Source organism: Pyxicephalus adspersus, chromosome 12 (assembly GCF_032062135.1).
Source record: "Pyxicephalus adspersus chromosome 12, UCB_Pads_2.0, whole genome shotgun sequence".
In the NCBI taxonomy this organism is placed as follows: Eukaryota; Metazoa; Chordata; class Amphibia; order Anura; family Pyxicephalidae; genus Pyxicephalus; species Pyxicephalus adspersus.
The window spans coordinates 33,186,491-33,202,627 of NC_092869.1; the positions used below are offsets into that span (position 1 = coordinate 33,186,491).

General features: G+C 40.1%; 1 protein-coding gene across 2 annotated transcripts in view; it reads left to right on the top strand.

The window, feature by feature from the left end:
- Positions 1-4,699, top strand: part of ZBTB1 (zinc finger and BTB domain containing 1) — a 14,944-nt gene extending 10,245 nt beyond the window's left edge. For both annotated transcript variants that reach the window (XM_072427475.1, XM_072427477.1), the window contains one exon: positions 1,321-4,699. In XM_072427475.1, the coding sequence (XP_072283576.1) occupies positions 1,321-3,385 (2,065 nt within the window). In that variant the 3' untranslated portion in view covers positions 3,386-4,699. The remainder of the gene's footprint in view (positions 1-1,320) is intronic.
- Positions 4,700-16,137: the final 11,438 nt, after the last annotated feature.

Here is a 16,137-nt window from a genome sequence, read left to right on the forward strand (position 1 = left end):
GCTTTTTGCTTTGTAGCCTCCTACTTCTCCATCCTGGATGTAGCAGAAACCTCATTTTATTAATTTTTTATTTCTGTTATTTTTTTTTCCATTAAAGAGTTTGATAACCAAATAAACCCATTCTCATTGTGTATTATAGTACGTTCTAACCTAACTGCACCATAATTGCCTTTTCCAGGGTACATACAACCAGCTGATTTGACTGGATTTGCATTATTTTGCTTAGTGTTTGTATGTGCACAGTCTTTCCATAGAAACGGTTGGCATTGGGAACACAAGTGCAGTTTCTGCCTCACTAAACTTCTTTTAAAACACCTGAGTAGAACAGACTTGTAGTGCAAATTATCATCAAATGAACAGTAATGGTAATGGTGAAGTTACACACAGCAAAAATAACCTAAATGAATCTTCAGCTTAAATTCACTAACTACATTTGAGTTACATCAGACTGAAAGGTGTGCAGTCTCAGGCAGATTATGTACTATACAAGCCAATTGTATAGGATATGGGCTGCTTTAATCTGAATAGCAGTGATAGAAGCAGGCAGAGCCTCTATAGAAAAGCCAGCATGCTGCAGAGACGACCTCCTGTTCACTATGTCTAAGTCTGACAGCAGGTAGTTTGAGTTTTGCTGATTGCAGAGATATAAGTCTGGCTCTGCTTGAGGCATGTCAGACCTCTGCAGAGAGACCATTGCCTCCACACAAAGAGCAGTGGTTCTTTGCAGCATGTTGACAGGGTACAAGCTTATCTACTCAGACTGTGGCTGCTTGATTGAACTGTAAGACTTTGCATACATTTTGATTTGATGCACCTGGAACGTTCAACTGGGCTTTAAACACATATGAGAATCCTCTGCACCAAAATTTGCCATGCCTCTTTGCTGATTACTAATTGTCTAGCCTCGTCTGCCTGCAACACTTCACTATATGATTTGAATTATAATGTATTTACAATACATATGGAGGCTGTTATTGCTCACCTAATGAAAGCGCTAGTTGCCTGGCTGTCTGTGGGTTTAATTACTTAAAGACCATTTTCCGGAGCAGAGATGGCCAAACTTCCTATGTACAACACTTGTTCAGAGGCAGCAACATTAACAGGTTTTTGTTATGGTTTCACCCAACTTTTATCCCAAATAAACACATTGATAACCTTTTTCTATTTGAATCTAACGGGAAACATGTCTGAATTTTGGGTAAAAGTTGGGTAAATTTTGGATTGTGAAAAGTGGAGGTCAATAATAATAAACTGACTTACAGATGTACTACAATTCAGTCTGTATTGGCCCATTCATGAACTATTTTTCTTTTCTTTTAGGGCGTTGTTGAAAACCGAGATGATGGGTAAATCAAGCCATTGTAGTTACGTACTGCAGCAACTCTACAACCAGAGAGAATGGGGATTTCTATGTGACTGCTGCATCTCCATCAATGACATCTACTTCCAAGCTCACAAGGCGGTCCTCGCAGCTTGCAGCTCTTATTTCAAAATGATGTTTATTAATCATCAACACAGCATGGCGCAAATCAACCTCACCAACACCAAGATCAGTGCGGAATGTTTCGACCTCATATTGCAGTTCATGTATCTGGGTAAAATAATGACTGCGCCAGAAAATTTTGAACAGCTAAAGCACGCAATGACATACCTGCAACTGTATGTTATCCCCGACTGCTTGGAAGAGATACAGGATAACGATTCCTCCATTAAATGTTCCTCATCTGCATCAAGTAGCCTAAGTAGTAAAATGGTCTTTGGAGTCCGTATGCATGAAGAATCTGCAGCAAAGCCGGCAGAGGAGCCAGCCAAATGGATTGCAGAGCCGGCTCTATCTGTAAGCACAGTGCACGAAAAACAGGTTGAAAGCAGTTTGCCTCATCACAGCCGGCAACAAACGAGGAGTTTGTGCAAGAAGACGTCTTCGCCAAAAGTACATAACACGAGAGAACGTGGGACCAGGAGGTTTGGGCGCAGTTATACTTGCGAGGGATGTGGATTTGTATTTAGTTGTGAAAAGCTGCTCGATGAGCACTCTCAAACCTGTACTAACAGGCTGTTTTTTCACAGCAGGGAACAGACTAGCAATGAGCAGAGCCAGAGTGGAAGTGAATCACCAGTGTCAAAGTTTTCTCCTTCACAGGACAATGCGAACAAAGTGGACTCAAGTCAACCAATGGAAGGGGCTGCTGAAAGTTCAAAAGACAAATTAGAACAGATAAAGACTGAAGCGATAGACACTACCGAGAAAAACCCAGTTATCATAAAAATTGAATCTGATGAGAATTCCCTTGTAGAAATGGATGATATCAATATTGTGAAAATCTCCGATAAAGATTATTTAGAATCTTCTGACATTGATGACTTAGATGACGAAGCCGATGAAGGCGCATACTACATCGGTGTACCGTGTAACCAGAGAGTCAATGATAGTATAGAGGTGAATTCACAGCAGATGTTTACCAGCTATAGAAAAGATCGTAAAAGAAATAATGCCACTGAGAGTATGTCAGAAATTTCCTGTGAACTTTGTGGGTTGACCCTTAATGAGCAGGAGCTTTCATCCCATTACCTAGCCAAGCATATAGAAAATATATGTGCATGTGGTAAATGTGGCCAAGTTCTGGTGAAGGGTAGACAGCTGCAAGAGCACGCTCAGAGATGTGGAGAATCTCAAGAGCCTTTTGAGAATCCTGAAAGGAACATGGATGAGAGAATTCATTTTGGAGATGGCATGGAGGAGTCCTCTGCAGTGGGAGAGGTATTGGTAGACATGTGGGACGACTTAAACGAAGGCACCATTAGTGTACCGAAACAGGTTTATAAACATTCCTCCTGCCCTTATCGTTGTCCCAATTGTGGCCAACGCTTTGAGACAGAAAATCAGGTGGTAGAGCACTTGTCCCAGTGTGTGGATCATGAAGTCTACAGGAATTCTGTTTCAGATGAAAACGATCGGGACCATCGCAGAAAGCACTTCTGTGACATCTGTGGCAAAGGCTTCTACCAGCGTTGCCACTTACGAGAACATTATACCGTACACACCAAGGAAAAACAGTTTTCATGCCAAACCTGTGGAAAGCAGTTTTTAAGGGAGCGGCAGCTAAGATTGCATAATGACATGCACACCGGCATGGCTAGATACGTTTGCTCGCTTTGCGACCAGGGAAATTTCCGTAAACACGACCACGTACGTCACATGATATCACATTTAGCCGCTGGAGAAACTATATGTCAGGTGTGCTTTCAGATTTTTCCAAGTAACGACCTTCTAGAGCAGCATATGGATATCCACCTCTATACTTGCGGAGTTTGTGGTGCAAAATTTAACTTGAGAAAAGACATGAGGGCACATTATAACTCTAAGCATTTCAAGAAAGCTTAAAGACATTGGTGTGATAATAGTATAAACCAAAGCTTTAATTATTAACATAGAACTTGTATAAACATAGATTTATTCCAGGAAGCCTGCACATTTGTTTGATTTGAATATGGACAAACTGTTTTATATTTTTGTTATTTGGGTATTTAAACATCCAAAATACAGGAAACCTTCTGACATATTAACATCTGACATGTACTTTACTTTTTGTATATTTTTTTTTTGTCATTTTTCACTATATTTCAATTCTGATTGGTAGAGAGTGCATCAGGGTATGTTTTATATGTTACATAGCTATGACTGAATGTATTACAGGACTTCTGTCCCTTGCATACCTTTAGCATGAATTCTTGTTACATTTTGGAATTTTTAAATGGATGTGATAAATACTGCTGCATTATTAAGTGTACTATTGCTGTAAAACATAGTCTATTTATATTGGTTTATTACAAATAGTAATCATAAAGTAGATTCAACACTGTGTCATTTTGTAGTATTCCTGAACCAGTCTGTATGGGTCTTTCTGATAACACATCTGAAGAGCTCCCATAGGGTTCAAAATGAAGATGGGGCAAACTGGCATTTAATTTGGTGATCTGGGTACTTTTTAGAACTGGTTCAGATCTGCTTCGGGATGAGCCCATAGGGCACAGGGCTGCACCAATGTCTGCATATTTGACAGCTGGCGGGAGTAAGCTATTCTTTATTGCTCATTGCTGCCCCATCTATTCTCTATGGGGCTGCTGTATGGAGAAGTTACTTCTACAGTAGTGTCTTCCCCCAGGCAGAGGTTTACTGGCATGAGGAAGTGGTAACCATACCATACCAACCTCATCGCCAGTCTGGACATAGCCTTACAGGTAAATCTAAATGCATTGGAGATATATATAATCAGTGTTGCTGTTAGACAGATCCCCCCCCTGTTCTGGAGTAACTTTTTTTTACCAAACATGAAGTAAAGAAATGTCTCCAGCAGCAGTAAAAAAAAATATTTTCCTTCCCTATTCTTTAAATGGTTTGGGCTTAGATACACTTTTCATTTTGGTAACTGGTTCCACCTATTTTTGCTTTACATATTTTTTATTGTATCTTTTTTATTAAAAACCAATATCCATTAAAAAAAGTTTTATGGATGTATGTATTATAGGTTGCTTATCAGCTTTTTTTTATGCTATGCTTTTCATAATATTCTGTGCTACATTTTATATTGTATCATATTTATATTATACAATATATTGCCTTACAGTGTGTGCACACTGATAATTTATATTATGTTGTAGCTCTAATTAAAGCAGAACTGTATTCACCTAAATTCTAGCTATGTGACGTCCCCAAGCTCCCTTTCTGCATCGACTTCCTGCTTTATTCTTCTTTTGGGTTTTGGAATTTGGCCATCTTGATTGGGTGCGGTGTTATGGATGAATTCCCACGCATGCATGGTTCATTCATCTTGCCATATGACAAAACTGTGTACATTATACAAAGATGAAGGCAGACAAGTTGAAATCCTTTTAGTGGAATAGATATGGTATGTCATGAAAACTTTGTTTACTAAAGTCCCTGAAAAGCACTGGGTATCTTTTTATTCTCAGGTGATGAACAAAATTGAACTGGACTGTCAACCACAGCGATCACTTTAATGGAGACATCTTTAACTTTTTTGTTAAGTACCATGGAGAAGAGATATCAGTCTATGTACAGCAACCAACACCTGACAAAGGTTCTAGTCCTTCTCCTATCTAAAATTAAAAAATGAACAGCAGGTCCCTAATTATTTATAACTTGGCATCTACTTGATGATAGAATCACTTCAGTGTTTTCAGCTTACAAGGGAGTTCTAAAATAAGACTTTCCCCAAGAGAAATAGCGATACATAGTACAGGATTGCATGAGAAATGAAAGTAGGTCAGGTAAGGACCAGAGAGGGTTTGTAAGGAGTATTTGTGTACATTTAGTAGTGTAGGATGGATAAATTGTATAATAAGTAGAATTTTATTACTAAGCACTCACTATATGACAAGTCTCTGCCAAGCACTTCATACCCAGTCCAGTAAATATCATTGAAAAAGCTGGTCTATAAAAACAAAGGCGTCTCAAACTGTTTTTAAAATGTAATAAAACTTTGGAAAGAGAATAACCTGGGCCATCACAGCTTACCTGCTTCAAGTTATTTTTCAAAAGGGGATCAGACTAAATCAGTTTCTTTTAAACAGAAGAATGTTATATTGAATGCTCTTCATAAAACAGGGCATCTGACATTCCCTGGTTGGAATCTTACAGGTCCATTTGTTTTAATGGCCAGGAAAAAGAGCCCATAAAATGAATGATGATTACACAATTTACAAAACATGTCTTATAAATAATGCACCAGAAATTAGATGTAAATGTGTTTTTATTCTAAGTAGCACATTGTTTTCACCTACTTTTTTTTACCTCCATCCCGCTGACTTTCTATGAATACTTTGCAGTCATGTCCTCTCTATATAAAATCCAGTTATGGCTGCATGACATGTCTCAGGGAAAATCTGCTGATGATAGCAGGGGACTAAGCTTGTCCAATGTATAAAATGGCCACTTGAAGTCTTTGTAAAAAGTATGTGTTAGGATAAAAACACATAAACACAAACAGGAGACAGGGACTGAGGTATTGGCGCTATAAAAAAAAACTGCCAGAATAAGGACTTTCATGGCAGGAACACCAGATGTTTGATAAAAGCTGCAGATGTTAAAAAAAATCACAATTTATATTTGAACTATATTGAATTAAGTGATTGAATTTATTTTTGCTTTATTACAGAATTATCAATTGTAATACATCTGGAGATAATGAATAGTGGCCAGTCCTTTAAAGAGGAACTTTAGTTACGAGTATAAAATGCGATCAGGCAATTTCCAATTTTCACTCACCTGTCACCATTTAGTCATGAGTGCAGCCATCTTTTTCCAGGATGCCAATCTTTGGCCAGCTTGATTGGGTTGGGATGATATGCATGCAGAAATTCATTCAGTCCTGGCAGCACCGAGTGATCCTGCACCCAGCACATTCCCAGCAAAATATTCTAAACTGCACATGTACAGCTCAGTGAACAGGCAAGTATGTTTTATTGCAGAAGGGATATCACCTGTCCCTTTCTGCAATAAAGACCAGCCAATGGTTGCTGATTTCTAAAGCAGATCTATAGTTTTGATTTATTACTGCTGAGATCAATGCTAAAGCAATTATGTTTGTCATTCTCTGGATCAAATTACTATGAGTTCTGGACAATGTGATGATGCATATCTCTGGAGGTATGCCTATTATCCCCTAAACTCAAAAATAGTGGGTGGAATGGTGCTGAATAACACTCAACCCTGAACAGATTCTGCTCTGGATTGTGAAGCGGTGAGTCTGTGCGGACCAGCTCGGGTGAGTGCTAATAGTTTAATCTGAAACTTTAATAGAGGTTTATTATGAAAGAGAGTCAAGCAATTACAGCACTATGATTTTTTTATGTGGTAAAAAGAAGGATAAGGGGTTCAGACTACGCTCTTGTCAATTGTATTAGGTTTGCCAGACCCCACTCACATAAAACTGAGTTCTACAATAGAAGACAATGAAGAGAAGCTTGGGTGATAAATTTGGCAATCAAGTTTGTATTGATAGTTCATAGATTACATATACATAGCAAACATGAATCCAACTATATATACAAATCAATATGTTTTAAGTCATACCTAAAAAGCCACCCCTTGTAAAGAGCATCACTTTCTGTCTATGGGGCATTAGTGGTCTCTAGAGGTTCAACATGCCCCTGCGGAGTCCAAGCTACAGCTGTCCAATCAGTAGTAAGCATGAACATTGCTACATGCAGAACTATAGGTCGGACTCTGCTGGAGCTGTGTTAGACTTTTACAGAGAGGCAACTGCTCACACACGGGGAGCAAATATCCTTCTCTGTAGTAAGCTGGCAGAAGACCGGTTATTCTACTCAGGCTGTGGTTGGATTGCATGTTGTTGTAGCGCATATATGTGCAGGATAAAAGGTTCCACTTGTCCCCCAGCCTGACATTGCTACCTGGACAGATTCTTATGATTGCTGTCCATGAACAGTTTGTGCATTTGTGTGAAATGGTGAGCTGTGCACTTGCTGCAGGCTTACAAGCAGAGTAAAAGGACACTTACCTACTTTTCCAGTGGCAATTGATCTTGTTAGTATGCTAAAGCGCATTAAATAGGATAGGAAGGGGCATTACAAAGCAGTTGACCTAGGAGAACTTATTAACATTGAGCAGAACGGTGCTATATGTACAGCGCTCGTTCAGTCTTTTACAATCCTTTCCAACAACAATTATTGAACCTGCATCCAAAAATAGGAGCGGGAGCATAAAGGTCTTTTCAGATTTGCAGTTCTAAAACCGCACAGTTAGCTACTTCAGTGTACATAGCAAACCTGCTATGTGCTAGGAGCAGCAAACTGCAACCCAGGTCAAAGGGCCTGGGTTAATAAAGCTCTCCAAGACTGGAGAGGAAACACTATCATTGGTGAAACTGATCCAGAAAACCTGAAATGGATTTGGTTTAGGACTGAAAACATTTGCTATCCATTCCAGGTTTGCTGGATCGCCCAGCTTCACCTATGAAATCCTTGGAGAGCTCTAATATATCAGGCCCATTGTGTTTGCATGTGTTGCTGTTTCATTTATGGTTGTAGTGGGGCTCTTTCTCCAGGAGAGGAAAAGCAACCACATGGCCAGAAGCTGCCTGATACTGTGTCACAAAGGCATGCACAAAATGTTTTTTTTATTGTCTCTATTAGGGTAAATGGAAGTGGTTGGTAGCTCACTTGAGTATGCAGTAAACCACAATTTTGAAGAAGGCCTAAACGTTTTAGGCACTATATTGCAAGGTCTACTTAAATCTGCGTGGTCCATCGCCCCTTCTACTCATTATAAATAGTTCTAACGTGCTTGTAAAGAGGAAACTTGGAATGATAGCTACCACACCTCCGTCGTCTCTATATCTCAGCATGACATTACCGTATCACAAGAATCTTCCCATAAAAATGGTGAGGTTAGCCTTGCCTAGGTGCTGCAAGTGTTGGGTAGAGTAAGTTTAATTCTAAAATTAACCTTTATAGATCCCTTTTTGAACAACATAGAGTAGATGCTTTAGGAAGAGGCCCTACCAGTGTAAGTTGATTTTGCATTTTTCATTGAAGATTTACTTTATTTTTTGGGGGGGCAATAGAGGTAGTTTCTAATAATAAAATATTAATAAATATTTAAATGGTGATTTAAATACATTAAATAGGGGTTGCAAATGACAGATACAGACAGTGACAAAGGAGGAGGGGAGGACCCTGCCCCTAAGAGCTTACAATCTAGGAGGTGGGGGAAGTAAAACACAATAGGAGGGGAAAGATGGTGCTGAGGGAAAAGCAGACAGATGTATTGCCTAGATAACTACTCTAACCATTAAGGAAAACCACAGATATCAATACCAATGCATCATAGTCCTATCAATTTTATGTCTTTAAGGTGCAATTTTTGCATCCTCCAAAATAATAAATTATTTGCTTAAATTAAAAAAAAAGAATGGTGTGAATGCAGGCTCATGTATCCTTTCTGATCTGCTCTGAGCTACACATTCTTGTGGGCAGACAGAGGAATCCATAGGAGTGGCAGCGCTCTTAACTAAAAGCAACTGCAGAAGCTGGCCAAAACCCAAGCAAGGACTAACCATGGAAAGCCATCTGTCTGGATTTACACATGTCTTTCACACAAAAAGCTTAGCTATTTAGCAACAACGTCTATATTGGTGAATAGGATCTGGGAACAGATTCACTTTTATCACTGATGCTGGTATATATAGTGCGGAGGGACTACAAGTCCCAGTGTGCCTTCTGAGTGACCTTGAGGTGATGAAATGCTAAGGCGGCTCTATTTCAAGTCAGCTTTGTGTTCTTTTGGATAAGAGGGAGATGATGGATAGAAACAAATGTTGAAGTGGATTGTATGATCAGCATTTCTAAACTGTGAAATGCATTGGTGAAGTATGTTGATCCCAGGCCTTCTCTGACCTGTAAGCCTCAACTAAAAGTGCAGGAAAGGTCAACGGCCCCTGTTACGTTTTATTGTGGGCTGCATGGGGATATCACCTTCTCGGTTTCTCTGTTTGAAATATTTCTGAAAATGCTATTTTCCTGACCCCCTGGTCCTAATAGTTTCCAAGTCATTGACCTAAAGCAAGCATACAGACTGTGAAGTCAGGCATGTGAGAACTCCTGATCCGCATGCTTGTTTCAGGTTTATGATCCATAAAATATTGAAGACTTTGGATGTGTACACTAGATGTCGTTGGAAAGGATCTTTCATGATCCTTTCCAACGACAAAAGACCTAAAGATGCATGAGCGTTGTACATACAGCACCGTTCTGCTCTAAGGGAGGGGGGAGACGGAGCGGCACCCTGCTGCGTTCTCTCCTCTTCACTTGTATTACGATCGTTCGTGGATCTGCAAGGACGAGCGCTGTACCCACACCAGATTCTCATCAAATACTAGCCCTGAGGCTATTATCGGACAAGAATCATCTGACATGTGTACATAGCCTTTGGATTCACTTAAGACTGAACCTCATGAGGTTGTTTATTAATTTTCCATTCCATAAACCTCAATCACTATTATTTTTCAATATGCAGATGCAGTTGGGCACCTCTTGCCATTTCTCCTATTTCCATAGAGCAGAACAACACTGTCTACGAAGCACTTTTTGCTGCTACTACTCATAGCAACTTTTTTCAAACAACTGTTCTATTTACTAGGTGTCTATACCTGGGCAGGGCTTTATTTTTCCCAAACTGAAATTAATGCGATTATAACAAGATATCTTTTAACAAATTGGCTTCTCGCCCAACTCCCCATTACAAAAACAAAGACATTACATACACCCTACACTCCGGCCCTCTCCTCTGCAACTTCCTCATTCGCTTTTCCCTGAAACATTGACCTGTGAGTCCAGGGAGTCATGGACCCACCAACTGAGACTGTATCATCATCATCAAGGGTTTTAGAAGAATTCGTCAGAGAATAGTATGCCATTCTATGCATCATACACCGCCACTGACTGCTAAAGAAAAAAGAAGGGAAGTAAGAAGGGATTAAGGGGGTACCAGTTGGCAAGGTGCGGGGTTTGTACAGCAACATAGACTTGTGCTTTACCAACAAAATTCACTTGCTTCTGCAGGACTTTTGCAGCAAAGTTTGAATTTTGAAGTTTGAGTTTGAATTGCCTATGTAGCCAGAAGCTTCAATGGACATACAGTTTAGATCTGCTTTAGTTTTTTCCTCCACCTATCACATTAGGGACCATATGCAGAGAGATGTATAGTTCAGGAAAATACTGAAAAGTGGCAAGAGACTGCAGTCCTGCTCAGTTTTATATATCTTCAATAAAAAAATTCCATCTGAATATGCAGTGTTAGCATTTTATGGATAACAGCATCTCTCCAAATGATTTTGCTGGCTCCTTGGTGTGTTGGCGTTCGAATAAATTTGGTACTGTATGTTTTTTTATATACTAACAAGCTAACTTACTGTCCATTCCTTTCTTCAGTGTGTGATGTGGATTTTTCAGCAGACTCCTATTAGACACGGTCCCCGCGTTGCTGTGATATGAAAAATAAATAATTCATGTGACAGGATCATGGAACATCTTGTTCCCATAATGCAATGTTTAACAATAGCCTGCAGTACTTTTTCTGCAAATAATTCTCTCCACCCTCCGACTGCATGTTGGCAAAACCCACTGAAAAGAGCGTAGGACATAAAAGTAAAAGTGACTTGTCATTATAAAAGGAATGCTACCAAGGCTGGACCCAGAGTTGTTGGGCGTTTTGGTCAACTTTTCCAGCTGGCTAGGCGTTATTTTACAGTAATAAGATCAGATGTTGCAGGGGCACACTGAGGGTGGCGGTGAAGAGGATAAATAAGCCAGTTTACCCACTTTGAGTTGGGTCATACATTCTGGGGGGAGAAACCACAGCATGCAACGGGGGTAACCGATATTCAATTCACCTAGAAGCTTTGGATACCTGCAAATTTGAATACATTGGCTGCAGGAAAAGAAGAAAATACAGCATCTTCTTTCACAGTGGGAGCTTAGTTTAACTTGGGCCCTAAAAAGGCCAGGCCAGGGCCCTATTGTAAAGTAAGTGGCAAATTTACAGCCAACTCCACAGAACATATTTTGAGCAGTTACAGAAATTGTTTTTTATTCTTTTTGCAAATAATGTTGAGCCATGGTTTAAGCAAATGAAGTCATCTTGTTTGTCCACTTCCCTGATCTAAATTAACACCCTTCTTACATAGGTGCATACTATTGTATTACAACCCCTATAGACTTCTATGGGACTGTCTCAGGTTGTCTCCAGACACAGCCCAATGGAAGCCTATATTCTATGATGGAGCCATCAGATCTCATTAGGTATTGCATATGTAGAGGGGAGGACGGGATGACCTTACTCTGTATGAAATACAGTTATCTTTTAAACCAGGGGTCCCCAACCCCTGGTACGCAGCCCACTAGTGGGCTGCGGCCGCCTGACAGCCGTTCTCTGTGGACCATGACCCCCATACAGATTGCAGACTCAGGGCTCAGACCTGCAATGGGAGAGTGGGCGGGTTCTGGCATTATAACACATTGGCTCCCCGTGCATGCACGGTCTGGAGTCCGTAGATGTAGTGGTCCGCAAACTCCAAAAGATTGGCGACCACTGTTTTAAACCATATAAATAAAATCTGTCCATTTTAACACAGTGTGATATGGTTTTCTCACAATACAGGTACTTGTAAGAGCAGGTGCAGACCTGCCTCAGGATAGAACGATCCTGCACGGCTTCTGCCAGCTGGCACCTTGCTACTCAGTCACTTGCACCGCAGCCCTGGTTGACAAATAACACGTCTCTGTATATTTTGACATCTAGTGGCTGTGAGTGGTACTCTACCCTCCATTCATTCTCTATAGGGCTGCTGCGGGGAGAAGCTACATGCAGTGTCTCCCCCAAGGCAGCGGTTCTCTACCATGAAGAAGCAATAACTGCACCGCAACCTCATGGGCAGTGTGAACATAACCTTACTGTCTCTATAACTAGATAGCTTGATCTGCATATAGATGTTAAAAGAAATATAAATAAAAGCTTGTAAAAAAAAAAAGGAATTAAAACTGAATACTGTCATTACTGATATTAACTCGTTACAGTTACCAGAACACAGCATTTGCAAAAATATTAAGCTGTTCACAGGTGGAGAAAAAAGGAGATGTGTATGTAACTTTGCAGCCTATTGTCCAATGTTGGCTGTAGATAATTGCTGGACAGCTATACGCAGAAAAATATTCCTCATTATCTACTGTGAAAGTTTCCTATACATCATCTTCCTATACATTCTTCAATATTACTCAATTTGCATGTTGCATAAAGGGGCTTATACTTTTTTTAATAAATTCATATTTAATTATAAAGGAATACAATATGGAATGAAATACAAAAAAAAATATTTCATTAGTCCATATATTGGAGAGCTGCCATTGTGCTGATAGCTGGTTCATAATGTGACTTTTTCAGATGCTTGGTGAGTGGTTCATGTCCTTTCAAGTACCAGCAAATGCATTGTACTGATCTGAATGGCCAAGTATACAGTTTTGTAGAGGAGGGTGCTGGAACTCACTATGACCCACTTTTGCAGCATTTAGCCTGCAGCTGGCTTTTTTTTTCTAGGCAGCTGAGTTTTCAGGTTGCAGCAAAACGGTATCTGTAAAACCACACTGCATCAAATACCTCCAGTGCAGAAAATACATGTCCATTTCATATAATCAATATGTTCAATCAAGCCAAGGAGTATGAAATGAAACACTCAAGTCACAGACCAAAGTTACTAAAGAACAACTTCAGACAAAAATAAAAAACACATAAAAATGGAAGTAAATATAGACTGCAAATAACAAATTAAACTTTGTTCTCACTACAGCTGTGTCCCACATTTTTCAGATGTTACACTCCTGGGTTGCCATGTGTTGCATGGTATTTAAACAGGTGGACAGAAGCACCACATTGCACAGAAATATAGTGCATGGTGGACTTTTAATAGTGCACTACAATGCATGGTGAGCTGGTAAGGTGTGTTTGTAGAAGAAATTGCAACATTCTCGCTGAAAATTCGGCCATTCTCGCTTAATTAAATTGTAATTGACAATGAAAAAAAATTTTTCAAAAAGCTTCCCTCAGCCAATCAGGGAGCACTAGAGGTTTTGAATGCGGAGACTTGTCCCCATTTAACCTCTAGTGCCTGTGAATCCTCCTGTTATATTTTCCTCGAACTTCCGAAAATCTCCTTGAACTTCGATGGTTCCGCAAAAGTTCGGCGAACGGATTTCGCGTAACCATCGGAAGTTCAAGGAAATTTTCATGAGAATGCCAGAGGCATTCTCACTCACCCCTAATGGCAACCCAGTGCACCAATGCTTGTTTGTGTTATGGGTAATGCACTAGTGGTAACAAGCCCAAAGGGTTTAGATCAGCCTTTCTCCATCTTTTTAACATAGGGAAACCCTTGATATAACTTTCAGGTCCTTAGGGAACCCCGGCTATAAATACTATATCCACAGCTCACAGTATATTAGTATGGTGAGCATTGAGAAGAATGCCTTGTACATTGCTGGCCAATGGGAAGAGTGTCACCCTTACAGATATCCAAAAAGTTCATTGGTGTCATTTAAATTGACCTGAGAGGCACAAACCGCTCATTTGATCAAGGAACCCCCAGCAATCTCTGGAGTAACCTTGCTTGGTTTATTGAGTTGTAGAATGGTATTATTATTATTATTTTTACACAGTATTTATATAGTTCTAACATATTATGCAGTGCTGTACAAAGTCCCTAGTCATGTCACTAGCTGTCCCAGGAAGGGGCTCACAATCTGATCCCTATGAATTGGTCGTTGCTCAAGGAACCCCTAGCAACCTCTGGAGGAACCCTGCTTTACATGAATGGTTAAACAAGGGGTGAAGGAACTGCGAAACTCCTATAATTTTTTAAACAAATAACAGCAGTTGAAAATGATTTCCTTATAGGAAGGGATGGTTGTGTTACAGTTTATGGGTGGTGATAAGACATTACAGTATCTCAACGGCAGTCAGCTGTTCAACTGCTTCCATAGACTTGGATATGAATTATTTCTAAATGCCTGATATGCATTTTTTATGTTCAAGTGCAAACAGATGACATTTCTGCTTCCTTTACCCCTTTCGGTTCATGGACATCTGAAGTGTTAGAAAACCACTCCTTTGGTGTTTTACAGGTGTAGCTGCCCCAGGGCACCTTGTGGTTGATATTGGCTGCTCGGTGCTATGTAATCATCAGTGTGAACACGCCCTATGCAGCAGGAATGAAAAGAGAAAAGCAATGAATAACAGAAATACCAATATAATAATAAATACAATGAATAAAAGAGGCGAAAGTAGTCAGCAACTAGACAGCAAATTCTAATACTGAGAAGCTACAAATGAGGGGGATATACAGCTGGCTCTAAGGGAGAGAAAAAGTGCTGCTGTGCAAAACCAAAAACAGAAAACGGAAAAAGAAAAGAAATCTCATAAAGCGTAGTGAGTTCAAAAGCATCTCCCGTTTGTTTCCTTTGTCTTAACAAGATATATTTTAATGAGCTGAAGGTTTGACAACTCAGTATTGTAGTCTGGAGACAAGGAGTGTTGTCACCCTGTAACAGAAAGTTTCTAAAGAAGGACCTTCATGGCAGGATCACCAAAGATTATTTTTGAATAAAGCTGCATATTTAAAAATATTACAACTACATTAAAGTGGAACTTTCACTAAAAAAAAAATAACTTACCTTTACATATGACAAGCCCTCGATCTGTCCACAAGTCCCATGCTGTCTCGGCTTCCCTCTTCTTTCCTGTTCCGTCCAGTGCCGCCATCTTCTGGGTTCTTCCTTATGTCACCCAAATTTGCAGGATCGGGTAATGTGTCTTCCTCCAAATTAAAAAAAAAAGAGTGCCTCTGCGCATGCGTGAGATAGAACACTTTTTACATTAGTGGAAAATCTCTGATAATGGACGCCCAGTCTTAGGCTGTATGCAAATGTGCAATAATGGTCGTTGGAAAGGATCCTTCACTATCTTTTCCAATGAACTGCATGATACATGAATTAGCACCATTCTTCTCTATGAAGAGAGGGAAGACCGATGGAGCAGCACCCCGTCGCGCTCACTCCCCTTTACTTGCATTTAGATTGTTTGTCGTCCACCAGGACGGTCCATTGGACGATGGATGATGAGCACTATACACACGCCAGATTCTCATCCGATATCAGCCCTGAGCCAATTATCAGACAAGAATCATCTGACATGTGTACCTAGCCTTAGGCTCTCATCTGATAATTGGTTCTCGTCCGATAAACGACCTTCCTGGCAGATGGACGACAAACAATCATAATGAAAGTGAAGGGGAGAGAGCGCAGCCGGGTGCCGATTTGTCAATCTCCCCCCTCCCCTGTCCATATAGCAGAACGGCGCTGTATGTACAGCACTTGTTCATGAATCTGCAGTCAACAATTGCAACAATTATTGCACATCTGTACGTAGCCTAAGACGATGGACAACAACCACTGTACACATGCAAGAATCTCGTCTAATATTGGTCTTGAGCTGATTATCGGATGAGAACCAATTATCGGACAAGAGCCTAAGGCTAGGTACACACG